Here is a 19,018-nt window from a genome sequence, read left to right on the forward strand (position 1 = left end):
AGAATCACCTTAATTTCATGCTTCCTTGTTGATTTTCAGTCTCCTTGTGTTATTTACCTTGATTTGCCTTCCAATTGAACATTTCTGCTTTTCTAGGATTTTACTTCCTCTCATTAACATATCATCCCATCCATGGACATAGTTATGGAGTCTGTGCCTAGACTTGGACCTCACATATAAATGCCAACTAAGCATTTGTTGAATAAATGGATAATTGAATAACTATAGTATTTGGTAATATGTAATCATATAGAAAGTCCTATGAAATTCAACACTCCAATGCACTCAGAGTTATCTCGTAGGTTGTGTTCCCTACTCACCTTTCATTTGTCACATTCTCTCAAAACTTTAGCTATTTTCACTCATTTTTAAAAATGATAATAGCTATCCTACAAGGGCCACACTCTTTCAATATTGAATCTAGAGTGTAACCAAACCCCTGAATTTACCTCCCTGTATATTCCTAGAGGCAAAGATATAACTTTCCCATCTAATATGGCTTACTAGTATTAAATGGGCAAGAGATGACAAAATCAGAAACTAATTAGAACTTTCTTCACTTTAATTTGTGTTAATCAGATCAATGTTCTTCTCTTCTAAGATTATAGACACTAAAGATATCAGCAGATGTAAACATGTTGGTTTACTTATATTAATATGGAGATTTGTAGCATTCAGGTTTTAAAGGTCAAAATTACTTTCCCATGTCATTTTTGAAAAAAAAATAGATATTTCAAAAAAAGTATTTAAAAACATATATTGAAACATTCTTTATCAAAGTGGAATAAGAATTGATGTCTGTGCTTATAGAAATAATGCCAAAATGAAAATACATTCATTTCTAGCAGTATGAATTGCAGGAATTTAAAGCAAGCAATAAAGAATATCATGTCATGCAACAGATACTCCAGTAAAATGACCTGTCATGTTCTACTCTTGATGGTGGAAATAAGATATACATTTGTCAACCTACTGGTATCATCAATGTATATGCAACTGTTTTTGCACAAAGATATTTTTTTTCTACTTACCACATATTAATGATTATTATATGTGTAATAATTGATTAATTATAGTTACACATTAGATTATTAAAATTTAGGATATTTTATAAATTAGAATTCAATAATAATATTCATAACCTTAAAACAATTTGGTAATGTTTTTATTTTCCTCTGTCTTCATTTGCAAAGTATACTACAAAACATTCACTAAGGAATTTCCATATTATTTATACTTCCTATAATGTATTTTAAAAGTATGATTTAAACATTTAATTGGCCCCTGCAGAAAGGTATTCTCTGAAGACATCCACCTATTCTGTTCAGCATATCTGCTATAATCCATAAGACAAGTATTTAAAAGATACATAATATAATATTTTATTTATTGCTAAAATAATGACATAATTATTATGACAAGATTATTATTGAAAACACTAAAAATAGCAAAAGGCTCTATTTCAGATATAATGTGTTAGAAACAGCTATATTCTTTTCATATTCATGACATTTTGTTGTCATCTACTTTTTTTTTTTAAGTCATGTAAACTGTGTTATAAATTTTAATGTAAAATTTCTACATGGTCATTTGAGAGGAGAAAATGAAACTGAAAAGCACCTTGAAGTGTGAGTTGTTTGGACAGCTTTGGTGTAATATCGATTCCATTCTTCAGCCAGCCAAGCTGAGGGTTTGGTATGCCCTCTGCATGGCACCTGAGACTTGCAGTTACCCCAGGTTCTCGAGCCTGACTCTCTGGATACACCCGGATCACTGGAGGGACTACAAGAAGAAATGGGAAAAAAGTGAGTTACTAAGCCATATTCTGTGATTTTCCAAAAATTGCAATATGATAAAATTGCTAATTATATATTCTAATATATATATATATATATATATATATATATATATATATATATATCAGGCTACATGCTGACAGCTCAGAGACTGGAACCTACTTCGGATTCTGTGTCTCCCTCTCTCTCTGCTCCTCCCTTGCTCACTCTCTGTCTCTCTCAAAAATAAACACATTATAAACAAAAAAATCTTAAAAACAAAATACAAAAGCCAGCTTAAAGGGGCTCGTATTTGCCAGATATATGAAAATTTGGGCATTAAAATAATTAACAACTGTAAAGAACTATAAGGAACAAAATAAGACTTTAAGAATTCAGTTATAGGGTCCCCTGGGTGGCTCAGTCGGTTAAGCATCCAACTTCTGCTCAGGTCATGATCTAGCAGTTCATGAGTTTGAGCCCCACATCAGGCTCCGTGCTGACAGCTCAGAACCTGGAGCCTACTTCAGATTCTGTGTCTCCTTCTCTCTCTACCCCACCCCCACTCATGCTCTCTCTCTCTCTCTCTCTCTCTCTCTCTCTCTCAAAACTAAATAAAACATAAAAATTAAAAAAAAAAGAATTCAGTTATATAAACAAATAATGAATATATAAATGAGAAAGAACAAAAATATTTTCCTTACCATAGCATGTTTAAAAGATCAGAGTAACAATTATATTTATAGAAGCATCCAAAAAATAAAATATTTAGAAATATTTAGAATATTTAGAAATGAATTTAACCAAGGAGGTGTAAGATTTTTACACTGAACATTGCAAAATGAGTTGAAAGAATTTAAAGAAAAACACATAAGTGAAAAGTCATGTGTTTACTAATTGAAATAATTAATTAGTAGGACAGTAAGAATTGTCTGTGAGATGACAAGACTCCAAAAAAATCGATCTATAGATACAATGTAATCCCAATCAAAATTCCAACTGCATTTTTTTGCAGAAATGGAAGAGCTAATCTTCAGCTTTATATGGAACTACAAGGGACCCCAAATAGCCAAAACAATCTTGAAAAAGAAGACAAAACTGGAGGTCTCATATCTCCCAATTTTCAAATGTATATATATGTAGACAACACACACACATACAGTATAGTAATCAAAACAATGTGATAACTGGCATAAAGAGAAAAATCAAATCTATGGATATAGACTTGGGATGCCAAAATAAACCTATTAATCTATGGTTAATGGATTTTCAACAAGGATTCCAGAAAAGAGTCTTTTCAAGAATTGATTCTGAAACAACTGGATATCCATATGAAAAAGAATGAACTTGAACCCCTACCTCACAACATATATAAAAATTAACTCAAAATTAATCAGACTTAAATGTAGGAACTGAAATAATAAAACACTTAGAAGAAAACATAAGGATAAATTATCCTGACTTTGTATTTTACCATGGTTTCTTAGATATGACCCCAAAATACAAGCAACAAAAGAAAAAATAATAAACTGAACTCATTACAATTAAAATTTGGGGTGCTCAAAGGACACTACCAAGAAAGTTAAACACAACTCACAGAGTAAAAACATATTTGCAAATTATATCTGATAACATACTAGTATCTAGTATATATCATGAGCTGTTATAACCTAGCAACAAAAGACTAACATGACCTTCCACACAGCAAAGGAAATTGTCAGCAAAATGAAAAGGAAACCTATAGAATGGGAGAAACTATTTGTAAGCCAGATATCTGATAAGTCATTAATATATAAATATACAATGAACTCATATAATTTAACAGAAAAAAAGCAAATAAAAATGGGCAAAGTACCTAAACAGACATTTTTTAATGAAGACATACAATGACCAACAGGTTAATGACAAGGTACTCAACATTACTCAACATTACTGCTTATCAGGTAAATGCAAACCAAAACCACTTCATATTTGTTAGGATGTCTATTTTAAAAGGCAAAAGATAACAACCATTGGTAAGGATATGGAGAAAACAGAGCCCTTGTACACTGCTGGTGGACATGTAAATTGGTACAACCACTATGGAAAATAGTATGGGGGCTCCTACAAAAATTAAAAATAGAACTACTTCCAAGTCAGTAAATTCTAACTTTCTGCTCAAGTAAGCTTTAACTGACACAGATTCCTTCTGAACTTTACCCTCAATATTCTCCCAGGAAAAATAAGATTGGATTTGTGTATCTTCTTTTACCCTGTGTCAGTTCTTCTGCTGATAGAAAATAATACCATCAGCAATAATACTTTAAGAGTAAAAATAATAATATGTTCATAGATGCCATAGAATATTTGTGTTGTACTTCTTATAGTCATGTTGCTTTAAAGATGAGTCACATAGAAGTTTGAAGCCTTCCCCAGGACACAGAGCTTGTTAGAGTCCAGAGTTGAGATGAAACTCCAGGAGGCCGTGATTCCTCAGCCAATGTTCTTTGCTTTTCATGCTGCCCCTAATCAACCTGGCTGATCTTGGTCTCTAATAGCCACTGAATTTAGCCAATAGGAAAAAAAATACACAAAAATCTGAAGGGTAGTAAAAACATGTTCCAAATTTGACTGATCAGTAATTCCTATGGCAATCAATCAATCAGTCAGTCAATCATAAAAATTACCTTACAATCCAGCAGTCTCACTACTGGGTATATACCCAAAGGAAACAAAATCACTATCTTTAGAGAGATAACTGTAGTCTTATGTTCATAGCAGCATTATTCACAATAGCCAAGGTAAGGAAACAAACTTAAGTGCCCATCAATGGCTGAGTGATAAAGAAAATATGGTATATATATGACGAAATATTATTCAGCCTTAGAAAGGACATTCTGTCATTTGTAAGAACACAGAAGGCATATTGTAAGTGAAATAAACCAGACAGAGAAAAAAAGATACTGTATGGATGACTTATATGTAAAACTTAAAAACAACAACAAACAGCAATAAAACCAACAACAGTAAGAAAATTATGTTGGGGCGCCTGGGTGGCGCAGTCGGTTAAGCGTCCGACTTCAGCCAGGTCACGATCTCGCCGCCCGCGAGTTCGAGTCCCGCGTCGGGCTCTGGGCTGATGGCTCAGAGCCTGGAGCCTGTTTCCGATTCTGTGTCTCCCTCTCTCTCTGCCCCTCCCCTGTTCATGCTCTGTCTCTCTCTGTCCCGAAAATAAATAAACGTTGAAAAAAAAATTTAAAAAAAGAAAATTATGTTGACTGCAACCTCAGAAAAGACCTAATACCAGACCATCTACTTAAGCTGTTCTCAAATTCTTTAGTTGTCTCATTTCTCTGCTTATAATCTCATAACTCTATATCTCTATTTTCCTGTTATCTCATATGAAAACAAATGTTATTTTAAACCACTAAGTTTGAGGATAATTTATTGTTCACTAATCTCTCTCTCTCTCTCTATATATATATATATTATCTGCACTGCCAGCGCAGAGCCCAACATGGGGCTCAAACCCACGAACTGTGAGATCATGACCTGAGCCAAAATGAAAAGCTGGACACTTAACCAACTGAGCCACCTAGGTGCCTTTAGCATTTGTTATTTAGAATGACCATGAAAGCATATGCACCCTGCATTTGCCTTAGTAATAATATGACTTGGTAAATAAAGAAAAACACTATGGTTTTCAGTGAAAAAATTTTCTGCAGGAGCTATCTTAGCAGAAGACAATGGACAGATATGCTCACCTGGGCCATTTTGCTCTTTGGTTAACTAATATACTTTGAACTACTTGATTTCTTTTATTTTCACCCAATGGAATGCCAAAGATGTGGATAACTAAACTGGGAGACTCTCTTTAGGATCTCAACTTTAGACCTAAGTTAATTTCACCACTGTTCTTTCTAGTGACTGGAGGAGCCATTGTATATACAAATTAGATTGACTAATGAATAAATGTCAGTCAGCCTTCTAGATTTACTGAAGATATAAAAGCAATTCAAACCAAGAGACTAGTTGAAGCCACAATCAGGACTATAGATATGTTTATCATCCTACTGTCCCCTTCTTTTTGGCTGTGTACGAGAGAGCTCTTAAACTAGACTCAAATCAGCTCTGATATGGAGACAAAGGGAAGGAAGGGGTCCTCAAAAAGTCCCAGTAATCCTTTGAATTTGCAGCTGCTTCTTTACTTTGTGAATTGCCTTTAATAGTTTCAGGAGCAGAAAAATATTAAACTTCCAAAATTCTGAACACCAGATTTTTGCTACATCCTTTCCCCCTCTCCTAAATATAATTCCAAAGAAATGCAATACACACATCTGCAACAGCGATGGGAGTAAACCAAGCTCTGATTTTTTGTTAACCTCAATGACTATTTAAATGGTTTATTTTGAAATATCAAATATATTTTCAAAAATAGTCTTCATAAATTTCTGTACATGCTTTCTGGTGACCTAATGCACATATTTTGGCATTGGGTACATATCTAAAAGCCCAGGGTAATTTCTATACCATTTTATTACATTGGAGTTTCAAGTAAATAACTTTTTAAAGAGATACAGTAATATACTTCCAGCAAAACCACATTACCATAAGATCTGGAGTAAAGAGACTTCTTTCATATACTCAGACCCAATCTTTAATCTCTTGACAACTCGAAAGTGAGTTAGAAGATGAGCCTTTTAAAAAGACTTTCATAGAGTGCCAAAATGGAAATCTACTCTTTCAGTAAACATTTAATAAAAGAAAGTGTATCTTGCCACAAAACTCATAGCCAAAGTAAGGACCAAGGCTTCTTGAAATATTATTTGGAATAGCAAAAAATTGAGACAACCTACATACATTGACAATTAGTCTGAAAAGAAGTACATCAATCAACTCAGTGATAACAATAGATTCTAGGGGCTCCTGGGTGGCTCAGTTGGTTGAGTGTCTGACTTCATCTCAGGTCTTGATCTCATGGTTCATAGTTTGAGTCCCATACAGGGCTTGCTTCTGTCAGCCTGTCAGCATAGAGCCCACTTCACATCCTCTGTCCCCTTCTCTCTTTGCCCCTTTCCAGCTCACACTCTCTCTCTTTCTCAAACAAAACAAAACAACAAAAACAATAAATTGTACATCTTTTCTATTAAAAATTGTAGATATTATATGGGTCACCTACACTGTCACTGATACTCCCCAAAGAACAGCTTTTCAAATAAGATGTTCAATTTCCCCCTGCATTCCTAGTTGTTTCTACCTTATTGGTACATTTGCACATGAACTGAAAGGAAAATAATGAATAATAATTTTTGTCATATTGAACTTTTATACCCAAATATATAATATTACATTTTGAAAAAATCATAATACTCATATTGTATGCTTCTTCTTTACTATATGGATACCAAGTGATTGTCTGAAAGCTATCTCTTAACTTAGACACCAAATTGAAGGATAAGTGATCGGCATAACAACTACTTAACCTCGGTGACAAGCTACACATTTAAAAGTAGGTTATTTTTCCCGGGATACATATTATGAAATATAAATGACGATTGATGGCAGCCTGAATTAAAAAGTCAATAACCCTCCAGAGAGCATTTCAAGTCATTTGTTACCGTCATTTTTAGTTAAGAAGTTCACTCTATGAACTTATCTTTCCTTTCTACTGGTATTGCATAAATAAAGAAACTGAGGAAGACCACCAAAGAGTTTTCACATTGGATTTAGAATATTTGTGTGTGTTATCATGAAAATCTTTAATTTTTTTAATGTTTATTTATTTTTGAGAGAGTGAGAGAGAGACAAAGTGTCAGTAGAGGAGGGGCAGAGAGAGAGAGGGAGACACAGAATCTAAAGAAGGCTTCCGGCTCTGAGCTGTCAGCAGAGAGCCTGGTGCGGGGCTAAAACTCACGAACAGGAGCTCATCACCTGAGCTGAAGTCAGAGGCTTAACTGACTGAGCAACTCCAGCGCCCCTATCATGAAAAACTTTAAATTACAGGTTCCCAGTATTTTAAGCAAAATGTAATATGTAAAGGTTAGTGTCTATACACTGAACATTTTCTAATGATATTCAGTGTAGCACTAAAACAACTCAGGAAGCACTTTAAACTGGTTGAATTTATTTGGTATAACATTGTCTAATAAAATCAAATAATATCTATATTAAATAGTATAATATTATGTGCTTATATGTACTAAACATTTAAGTAGTTGAGTTTACATATTGTTCAAATTCATTCTATAAAATATAACGAAATAAACTTCTGTGCCTTAAAATGGAAGAGATCTAAGAGGAAGCAAATATATGAATTCTTTCATTAATAAAACTTAAAAAACATAAAATAGGAGTTTGAAATAATAATTTACAGATAATTAGTGAGCAACTTCTGAGTGTAGCAAATTGAGCTAGATGATGTTCTCTCTCCATCTCCCACATACTCTGTTTTATGCATTAACATATTGAGTGAATGTTGAATTCAGGTTTTGAAATTAGCCAAGTGAACACTGGAAAAAATGCATTCTTGGCCTAAACTGTCTTATCTGGTACTGATTATAAAATAAACATATCTACTGGATTTAACTACTTGGAATCTAAATATAAAGTCTGAATTCGGTGTTTAGCAGTTATATATAAGGTATATTTGGGGTCCTTGAAAAATAGTATTTTAAATGTCAAGGTCAAATAAATGTCAGTTCATTTATAGTAATTTGAAGAGGGATTAATGATTCACCTTAAATGGACATAACTTATGGAAACCCAACTCTTCTTTCTATAAGACAGTTAAAATAAATATCATGTGACTATATTGAACTAATAGAATAAAACTGTATTTAATTTACCTGATGGTTCTTACAGCATAAAGTAAAAGTAATTGGATACTGTATATGGAGGACTAAGAATAGGTACTTAAGGCTAATACTTTTTTAACTAAGTATAGAAAATAAAATGGAAATGAGGTTCTGATACTAAATAGTAAATTTTGAATCAAAAAAGTAGCTAAGCTAAAGAAAATATTGCATAATTAGTACAATTATATTTGTTAGATCTTTCTTCCTGGAAACTTTGGGGTCCTAATGGAATCATTTGTGAAGATTTATCAGCTCAAAACCATAAAGTATTGAATAATAATAGGTATAAAGCTTAGTAAAGGTTGATGTATATATTTCTTAAAGATCTATAATAACTTCATTGTATTAAAATATATCAGTGCTATTCTCAATATTAGGAGTGTCTAATAGAATCTAATAATCTTCCTCATCTAGTATTAGAAAAGATCTATTAAAAAAAATAGATCTCTATAATACTAAAACCTGATTTTTTGCCCCTTTAGCTTTCATTCTGTGATCTTTCTTTAGAAACTGCTGCACCATTACCAGAAAGTATAAAACCAGCATAACCTGGGTACTTTGGAAGCCTGATTTTGGAGTCAGGAAGCAGAGGTCACTGACCCAATATGGTGACTGCAATCTAACTGAAAACAAAAATGAATTTAAGGTGAATTGTCAGGTCACTGGTATGTAAACAACTAAACATTAGATATTTTTTTCTTTTTCTTGATGCCATTATCTTGCACTCTTTTGAAGGATTCTATCACTGCTCTTCCACAAATTATTCACACAGCTGCGACTGTTACAAAAGGTTCTAAGAAAGCTTGAGGGTAAGAATATAAATGTCTCTGAAGTAGTGCTGACTCACAGCGGCATCTGGATTGTTCTGTTTGTATTATGACTTCCTTTGTCATTAAAGCAACTTTCCTATGAAAAATTACAGACAGAGTTTAATAAATATTTTAAATGCTACTGAGCTTGTCCAATGCCTTTTGTCTCTGACATTATTAAAGCCATCAATTTCTCTTTAACTTTGTCCCAAAGCAGTCTTTTTATATTCATGACTTTCACACTGCCTCTTGTCAATATTACAAAACTCTCTGATCACATTATTGCAGCCTTCATAAAAATGTAGAGGATACAACAAATGTTGGAGGCAAAATATAAATAACAGCAACATACTTATGGTCATAAACTTTTGCAGTTTTTTATTGGGTCTTCCTATTTATCCTACAGTATTGTAACAAATCACAACTTTTTAAGCTATTTTGAAAGGAACAGAGGTCTATCCTACTTTAACAAACTTAGATCCATTAATAGCTATCTTTAAAGTTAGTGGCCCTTTTAAGGCCCAATTTTGAAAAATCTCAAAAGCCCTCATTTACAGAAACGCTCTCTGAAACAAAAGAAAGCATAACAAAGTATTCAAGGCAATAATATAAAATGTTATTTTTCTAAATCTATGAAAAAAGTACTAATGAAAAAATTAATGTTATGTCTGGTACATGATGTATACTGTTTTTTTTTCTTTAGACTGTATTTACTTTCATTTAATATATATTTAGTTTTAAAAAATTGGGGAGATCTCAAATTAATTATTTGAGGCAGGGAGTGTGCATCATAGAACATTATAGTAACCACTCCACATGCACACCTGAAAATTTGAATGTATCTCTAACACTTATTCTATGCTCTAAGGAATAAAATATCCAATTTCTTTAAGTCTCAGTTTCCCCACTTGTAAAGTGTGAAACCCTTCCTAGGATGAAATTGATGAAAAGAAACAAAGTATGACAAGTTGAAATATTAGGTGTCTTAACTCACACACTTTACTTTCCAGAAATCATATTTTTGCCATTACTTGCAGAATGACTGAGACTTAATAGGAGAAATGACAAATGCACATAATTTTACTAGTCAATATCAATTGATTAGTAGAAATGGACATTTTGAAGACCTAAATTGGAAGTGGCCAAAACTTATGTATGGGTTCAATACAATATAAAAGCTATAATTGATCAGCAAAATCTGCCAAGACTGGAGAAAGGGAAATGGAAGCCCAGACACATTTTGCAAATTTGTTTAATTTCAATATACAACATTAGATATAAACCCTATCTCAATACAAGATGTAATGAGATATATTCAAAGCTGTCTGTAACTGTTCTAAACAGGTCAAGTGAATCTTCTAAGCTCTTCCTCAATCACATTTGTATCCTATTGGTCACATAACAAGTAAGCGTATGCTTACTCTGTAAAAAGACTGTGCTTGTGACTAAGAAGTAAAAACAATTGTATTAATTAGAGCTCAAAAAGATATAGAAAATATATGTTATTCAATATAATATTAAAATGTGTGGCCAAAGAGACAACTTTCCTTAAAGCTATCATTCTACCTAGACCTATCTTCCACCATTTGTATAAGGAATTGTAAGAACTTTAAATATATGTGAGACCATAAAATATGAAACTTTGTATCAGACAGGATCACTCAATTTACAGATCTTAGATCACACCCTGGAATTAAATCATTTTGGAAAACTTACTCTAAATCTTCAGTGTGTGTTTCTTCACTTGAAAAAAAAAATGATGATGAAACAATGTGATGGCTCTTTAAAATATAAAATGCTTTGCAAATGGAGAGGAATACATTTATGGTTAATATTGTTGATTCAAATGTTGGTGGAAGTCTTCAATAGAGAAGATGATGAAAATTGCAAATATAAAATAATTTTGTTCAGAGATTTTCTTATTGCAAACTACTCTATGTAAAAAACAAAAAAAGAAAAAAATCTTTAGGTTTACGGGGTTAAATTCATCTACAGTTATGCCAGTTTAGCTAGTCCACAATTCCACGTCAGAGATATATACTTTTTATTATGGATTGATATCCAGATTTAGCAATGTGAAGTAATTTCTTAAGAAACTACCTAATTCACCTAGAGCAATTTTTATGCATGCTAACACACTGAGGATTATAAATATAATTTCCTAATTTCAAAATGAGCTTTTTGATATGAATCATAAATGCAATCTACCTGTAATTAGAGATAGTCATGTAATACTAAGCCATAATATTAATTTACTACAAGTGTACAGATAGTTCATTTGAAAAAAGACACTCTTTTTATAAAATTTTATTTTTTATTTTTTAAAATTTACATCCAAATTAGTTAGCATATAGTGCAACAATGATTTCAGGATTAGATTCCTTAATGCCCCTTACCCATTTAGCCCATCCCCCCTCCCAAATCCCTCCAGTAACTCTGTTTGTTCTCCATATTTATGAGTCTCCTATGTTTTGTCCCCCTCCTTGTTTTTATATTATTTTTGTTTCCTTTCCTTTATGTTCATCTGTTTTGCCTCTTAAAGTCCTCATCTGCTAAGGGAAATTAGTCAGAGAAAGACAAAAATCATATGACTTCACTCATATGAGAAAAGACACTCTTGAATAAAGCAGCAGTAAGCTTTGTTTTAAGCAAACATTATTTTATTTATATTTTAACGAACAGTTATCAAAAGAAATCTTTAAGTTATCAAACTACAAACAAAACTCTGGCCTCAGAAATTACCTTACTAAGCATAAACCTTATTAAACAAAGACATACATATGACTACTTTTTATTAAAATACTTTATTATTTAAACTTTTCATTGGTAAATTGACAAGGACCTTTTTTTAGGATTTTTAACTTTTTTATCTGCAACAAAAACCTTCATGGCATACATAGAAATTTGCTCTCAACAGAGGAGGACTATGCTATTTTAGACTTAGTGCATTTGATAATTTTCAGAATATCCCCTAACTTAATGGACAGTGACATCGGTTTTTTTCCCTTCTAGTCAAAACCTAATGATTTTATCTTACACAGGCATGATCAGAATCTATCCCTGCTTCATCTAAGTTTATGAACCACATGAAACCAGACCAATCAGTTTGAGGTCAATTTTTAGCACGTACAGCCACCTGTAGGTGGAAACGTCTTAAGCTTTTTTTTTTTTTATCATAAAATTAGCATATTAGTACCTCAAAAGATTTTTGAGAGAAAGATATCATGTATGTATAAAAACCATCAAAATACTGAAAAACAGAAATTGCTCATTCATGTTGGCTCTAATTTCTTTCTTTCTAATTTCTTCTTACTGATTTCTTAATATACTGCATATTTATTATTAAAAACTCATAATATATAAGAGGAATATAAAATATTAATTGCCTCTCTCATCACAGATGTTTGAAATGACCAGTTTTTTTTTTTTAATTTTTTTTTTCAACGTTTTACTTTTTTTTATTTTTGGGACAGAGAGAGACAGAGCATGAACGGGGGAGGGGCAGAGAGAGAGGGAGACACAGAATCGAAAACAGGCTCCAGGCTCTGAGCCATCAGCCCAGAGCCCGACGCGGGGCTCGAACTCCCGGACCGCGAGATCGTGACCTGGCTGAAGTCGGACGCTTAACCGACTGCGCCACCCAGGCGCCCCTGAAATGACCAGTTTTAACCTTTCAGTGTACTTTAAATTTTACCTCTATCCTTATACAGTGTATACAAATGTTTGTTACTCAAATAAGAACTTATTCTTTATACATTACTTTTGATTTTTTATTTTAGCTATCTTAGACATATTTTAGGACAATATGTGTAAATTAGTTTATTGTTTTTAATAGATTAATTTAATAATTTTTACAGTTAGGGTTATAATAATGTATTCAACAATTTAAAAAATTTTTTTTTTTCAACGTTTATTTATTTTTGGGACAGAGAGAGACAGAGCATGAACGGGGGAGGGGCAAAGAGAGAGGGAGACACAGAATCGGAAGCAGGCTCCAGGCTCTGGGCCATCATCAGCCCAGAGCCCGACGCGGGGCTCGAACTCACGGACCGCGAGATCGTGACCTGGCTGAAGTCGGATGCTTAACCGACTGCGCCACCCAGGCGCCCCATGTATTCAACAATTTTAATGATGACTAGGGTTCACAGTTTCACACTATTATATACACAATTGCGCATAAAAATCATTCTTGTACCAAGGCATGCGGGTGGCTCAGTTGGTTAAGTGGCTGACTCTTGGTTTCGGCTCAGGTCATGATCTGAGGATTTAGTGAATTCAATCCCCACTTTGGGCTCTGTGCTGGCAGCAAGGAGCCTGCCTGGGATTCTCTCTCCTCTCTCTACCCCTGCCCCATCGTGTTGTCTCTGTCTCTCTCAAAATAAATAAATAAGCATTAAAAAAAATCATTCTTGTACCTACATACTATTGTTGCTTTCAATTTTTCAGAATTTATCTGGATTCTGAATATCTGAAATCTGAATATTTATCTGAATATTCAATATTTCAGAATTTATTTAGATTTCAGAATCAATTTATCCGAATCAAAGAATTGCTACATTAAAAAGTATATACATGGGGCGCCTGGGTGGCGCAGTCGGTTAAGCGTCCGACTTCAGCCAGGTCACGATCTCGCGGTCCGGGAGTTCGAGCCCCGCGTCAGGCTCTGGGCTGATGGCTCAGAGCCTGGAGCCTGTTTCCGATTCTGTGTCTCCCTCTCTCTCTGCCCTTCCCCCGTTCATGCTCTGTCTCTCTCTGTCCCAAAAATAAATAAACGTTGAAAAAAAAAATTAAAAAAAAAAAGTATATACATTTAAAATTGAATGTCAGATGACTTAGCTAACATGTACAAATTCCTTCTCCCCAAACTAACCAATGTGTGGGAGGGTCCACTTTCCACAAATTCACCTGAAATGCATGTTATTATTGTTTTAATTTGGCAAATGGTTTCTCATTTTAAATAAATTGATTTCACTGATTGCTACTTGAATACGTTTTCCTATACTCATTAGTCATTTTGATTTCTTCTATGAAAAGGCCTGTTCACAGCTTTTACCCATTTTTCTTGTAAGTATATAGGGATACATATTCAAGTAGAGAAACCTACAATAATATTTTATCCCTTATTTGTGTGTAAATGTTTTATCTAGTCTATTTTAAATAATTACAAAACAGAATATTTTTATTTAAGGTAACCCATGAAAATCTCTTTTATTACTACTGGATTTCTTGTCTTGCTAAAGAAAAATGCACACATGTTGCCATCTTCAATTAAATAAATGTTTTCCTGAACAATGAACACCCTAAATTTATTTTTCTTCTTAAAACAATTCTATTTATAATTAGATTACAATCTAGTTTATAATCCAATTTTTGGATGAATGTTTAAAATTTTTACATATAGTGTGAAGACACATAATTTTCTTTCAATGATGTTGATTACTTTTTATACATCATTCAAGAATAAAGCAATATATTCTCAATAATTGGATATCCTTTCTTCATCACACTGTATAATTTGTCAATCACTATATATATTTCCATTGTACATTTTCTGTGTTTATTTTATTTTATGCAACATATATACATACATATATTTTCACACTTAAAATGATTTTACAAATTTACTGGCTGCATTTCTTTCTGGTAATTTATTCACCGCATGAATTTTACCTATATTCTTTGGTTAATGTAGATTTAAATTAGGCTTTATTATCCCTTACAACAAATTCATTCACACTAGTGTTCATCTTATCATTTTCCCCCCACATTTATTCTTTTATTAGAAGACGTTGAGGGAGCGTAAAGAGCAAAAGGAGATGTAGGGAGGAAGAGAAGAAGAAAGAAAAGAAACAGAGAAAGGGAAGGAAAAACGGATCCTTGGAATTCCGGTTGAAACTGAATTAAACGCACAATTAAAGAAGCTGTGCAATTATTTTAATATAGGATATCTCCCAGTCTAAGAACATAGTATATTGCTCCATTTATTAACATTAGTTTTGAAGTCCTTTAGTTCGATTCTGGATTTTTTCTACTAAGTTTTTTAACATTTTCCTTTTTTGCTGTTAATGAGAAATGTGTTTCTATATATCCATAAGTAGTTAAGTGCCAATGAGCACTAATTTTCTTTTAGTAAAAAAAGCTTTTAGATATTTGATCTCTTGGGATTCAAAGGTAAGCCATCGTATCATCAGCAAATATATAAAAAAAAACTGTCAATCTTGTAATATTTATGTTTTTAAACTTCAAAACAATTTGAATGAGGATTAATTATGGATGATGTATGGCTTATTTTGGTGTTAAAGGAAACATCCATTATATTAGGTAGCATTTTAAAAATAAGCATTGTAAGGTATGGATTGATTTTTTTGGTATCTAATTTAGTATACTATGGTATATTAATTTGACCAGTATGTTTCAGTTACTTTTCAGCATTATATATATATATATATATATATATATAGACATGAACACTTATGAAAATGAATATATATGTATATACATATATATAACTCAGTGAGTATGTTTGAGATATATATGTCATATTTAGATTATAGATAGATGGATGGCTGGATGGCCATAGCAGTAGTTCTGTCATCTGTCTACTTATATTTAAACACAACATATATATCTCACATATACTCATGGAGTCATTAAAATCTCCATTCCTTTGCTTAAACTTTATTCATTTAATCTGTAAAATATTTTATAAGTTTATTTATTTCTGAGAGGGAGAGAGAGAGAGAGAGACCACACAGCAGGGGAGGGAGAAAGAAAGTTGAGGGAAAATCCCAAGTAGGTTCCACACTGTCAGCAAAGAGCTTGATGCTGGGGCTCAATCTCATGAACAAAAATCATGACCTGAGCCGCAATCAAGAGTCAGATGCTTAATGGACTGAGGCACCAGGTGCCTCAAAGTCTTTTTTAACTATATTTTAAAACCCTATCATTATACCTTTATCAAAGAATCCTTTGAGTTTTATATTTTGCTTGATGCAATTTTACTGTATATATTAGACACATAAAAAGTTTCGATTCTTATATGTTCTTTGTATGTTGTATGTTTTTACTATGGGAAAATATTTTTCTTTATTCTAGTCAATGAGTTTAGCATAAATAAAACTTTAGCAAATATAGGTACATTACCATTGATTTAATGTAATTTATTTTCTACACATGTATTGACTAATCACTTTATTATCAATATATTTTCATTATTTCTTTTTTGGTGTTTCTTACAACTATTACATAACTGAATTTTTTTACCCAAACATTAAATTTGATGCAGAAGTTCAAACCACATATACCAATTGTGATACACATGATAGTTTTTTTCAATTTTCCATTTTATTTTAAACTTGTACATTGTTGCTGTTTCCTTTTTTTATTTTACTTTTTAAAAAAAATTAATGTTTATTTTATTTTTGAGAGAGAGAGAGACAGTAGGAGGAGGGGGGGCAGACACAGAGGGAGACACAGAATCTGAAGCAGGTTCCAGGCTCCGAGCTGTCAGCACAGAGCTTGATGCAAGGCTCTAGATCATGACCTGAGTTGAAGTCAGCACTTAACCTTTTCTTTTTCTTACCTATACTTCACTGATAAAGTTCCTTTGTATTCCTTCTTCTTCAGTTCTATTGCAAAATTCCTGTGTTTAGCTATCATATAAAAATCTTATTTGTCAAGTTATATCTAAAAATTAAATAACAGCTACTCCTACCTCAGGATGTAAGACCACCCCTATCTAAGATAGAGTTTTAGAATTCTTTTGTTTTCTTGCTTCTTTTTACTCCTGACATCCACTTTCCAACCTAGAAAAAGTAAAATAGGACCAGCAAAAACTCTAACTCAATCACATCATGGAGACAGGAATCCTTTTATTTTTCTGGTATAATTTAGGGATTAGAATTTAGAGATATATGAGCTGTCTGAGAAATAAGCAGATATTTGGCTATAGGAGAGATGGTCCAGTTTGTAATTACACAGATTTATGTCATCCTTCCCATTGCCTGCTTCTTGTAATGTTATACCCATAGTTGGAGGTTACTATTTTCTCTTTTGTTAGTGTTTTAACATATTATCCTTCTGTCATGGCATTATCATTGATTCATATCTCATACCTTATACAAAACCTAACCTAAAATGTACTATAAACTGCAGAACATAAAACTGTAAAACTTTTAGGAAAATACATAGGAAAAATTCTTCACTATCTAGGAATCAGCAAAGAATTATTAGATTTGACATAAAAGTACTATTCATTAAAAAAAAAAACTTTTAATGGACCTCACCAAAATTTAAAACTATTGCTCTAGAAAAAAATCTGTGAAATGGATTAAAAGACAAACTACAGAGTGGACAAAATATTTATAAACCAGATATGCAACAAAATAATATCTAAAGAACTATCAAAACTCAACAGTAAAAAAGCAAGCAATTCAATTCGAAAATGGTCAAAGGACATAAGAGGACATTTTATTAGAGGTGATATACAGATTGCAAGTAATCACATGAAACGATGTTTGGCTTCATTAGCCAATGCAAATTAATATGACAATAAGATTTCACTACACATATCAGAATGGCTGAAATAGAAACAGTGATAATGCCAATTGTTGGCCAGGATGCAAAGAAACTGAATCACTCATACATTGCTAGTGATAATGTAAAATAATATAAACACTCTGTCAGTTTCAAGAAAAGAAAAATTTAAACATGTAACTACCATATGACTTAGCAATTAAATTCATGAGTATTTATCCCAGAAAAATGAAAATTTGTGTTCATATAAAAAATTCTACATGAATACTTTTTTTTAATGTTTATTTATTTCTGAGAGAGAGAGAGAACACAAGGGCAAGGAGGGGCAGGTAGAGGGAAGGACAGAGGATCAGAAGCGGGCTCTGCACTGACAGCAGAGAGCCCAATGCGGGACTTGTACCCATGAACCATGAGATCATGACCTGAGCTGAAATCGGTTGCTTAACCGAATGAATTAACCCCTACATGAATACCTTTTACAGTGTTATATGTAATAGAAAACAACTGGAATCAGCCTAAATTGTCCTTCCACAGGTAAATGAATAAGCAAACTTTAATATATCCATACCATGGAATACTATTCAAAAAAAAAAAAAAAAGGAACGAACTATTGATACACACAATAACATAGATGAATCTCCAGATAACTGTGATCCATGGGGAAATAAAACCAATCCCAAAATGATATACTATGCCATATTATTTCATTTATAAAACATTCTCAAAATAATCGTATAAAGGGAGAGTAGATTAGTGATTGCTGGGGATTAATGAGGGCAGAAGAGAAGTGGGTGTGGCTATAAAAGGGCAACATTAAGGATCCTTGTGGTAATGGAACAGTGCTATATCTGCACCTGTTAATGTTCTGGCACATATCACCTGCAATATATAACCTGATCAAACCCTAGAGGTCAGTGGATATTACCACCACTTTCTGCTCCTTTCCTCTCTGAAGTATTGTCCCTTAATTAGCATATATTTTTAACAATCAAACTCTTTAAACTACTCAGTATTACCTAGGTAATTTGGCCAGAAAGACAGATTGTTCCAGCCAGGTGTATTGTAG

General features: G+C 32.7%; 1 protein-coding gene across 3 annotated transcripts in view; it reads right to left on the reverse strand.

Annotated features, from left to right (window-relative positions):
* Positions 1-19,018, reverse strand: part of FSTL5 (follistatin like 5) — a 730,171-nt gene that overhangs the window by 152,351 nt on the left and 558,802 nt on the right. For all 3 annotated transcript variants that reach the window (XM_047091955.1, XM_047091954.1, XM_047091953.1), the window contains exon 8: positions 1,621-1,782. In XM_047091955.1, the coding sequence (XP_046947911.1) occupies positions 1,621-1,782 (162 nt within the window). The remainder of the gene's footprint in view (positions 1-1,620; positions 1,783-19,018) is intronic.

The sequence above is a fragment of the Lynx rufus genome, unplaced genomic scaffold (genome assembly GCF_022079265.1).
Source record: "Lynx rufus isolate CCGP_SWC_20201006 ecotype Redwood Valley unplaced genomic scaffold, mLynRuf1.p SCAF_3, whole genome shotgun sequence".
NCBI classification, from domain to species: Eukaryota; Metazoa; Chordata; class Mammalia; order Carnivora; family Felidae; genus Lynx; species Lynx rufus.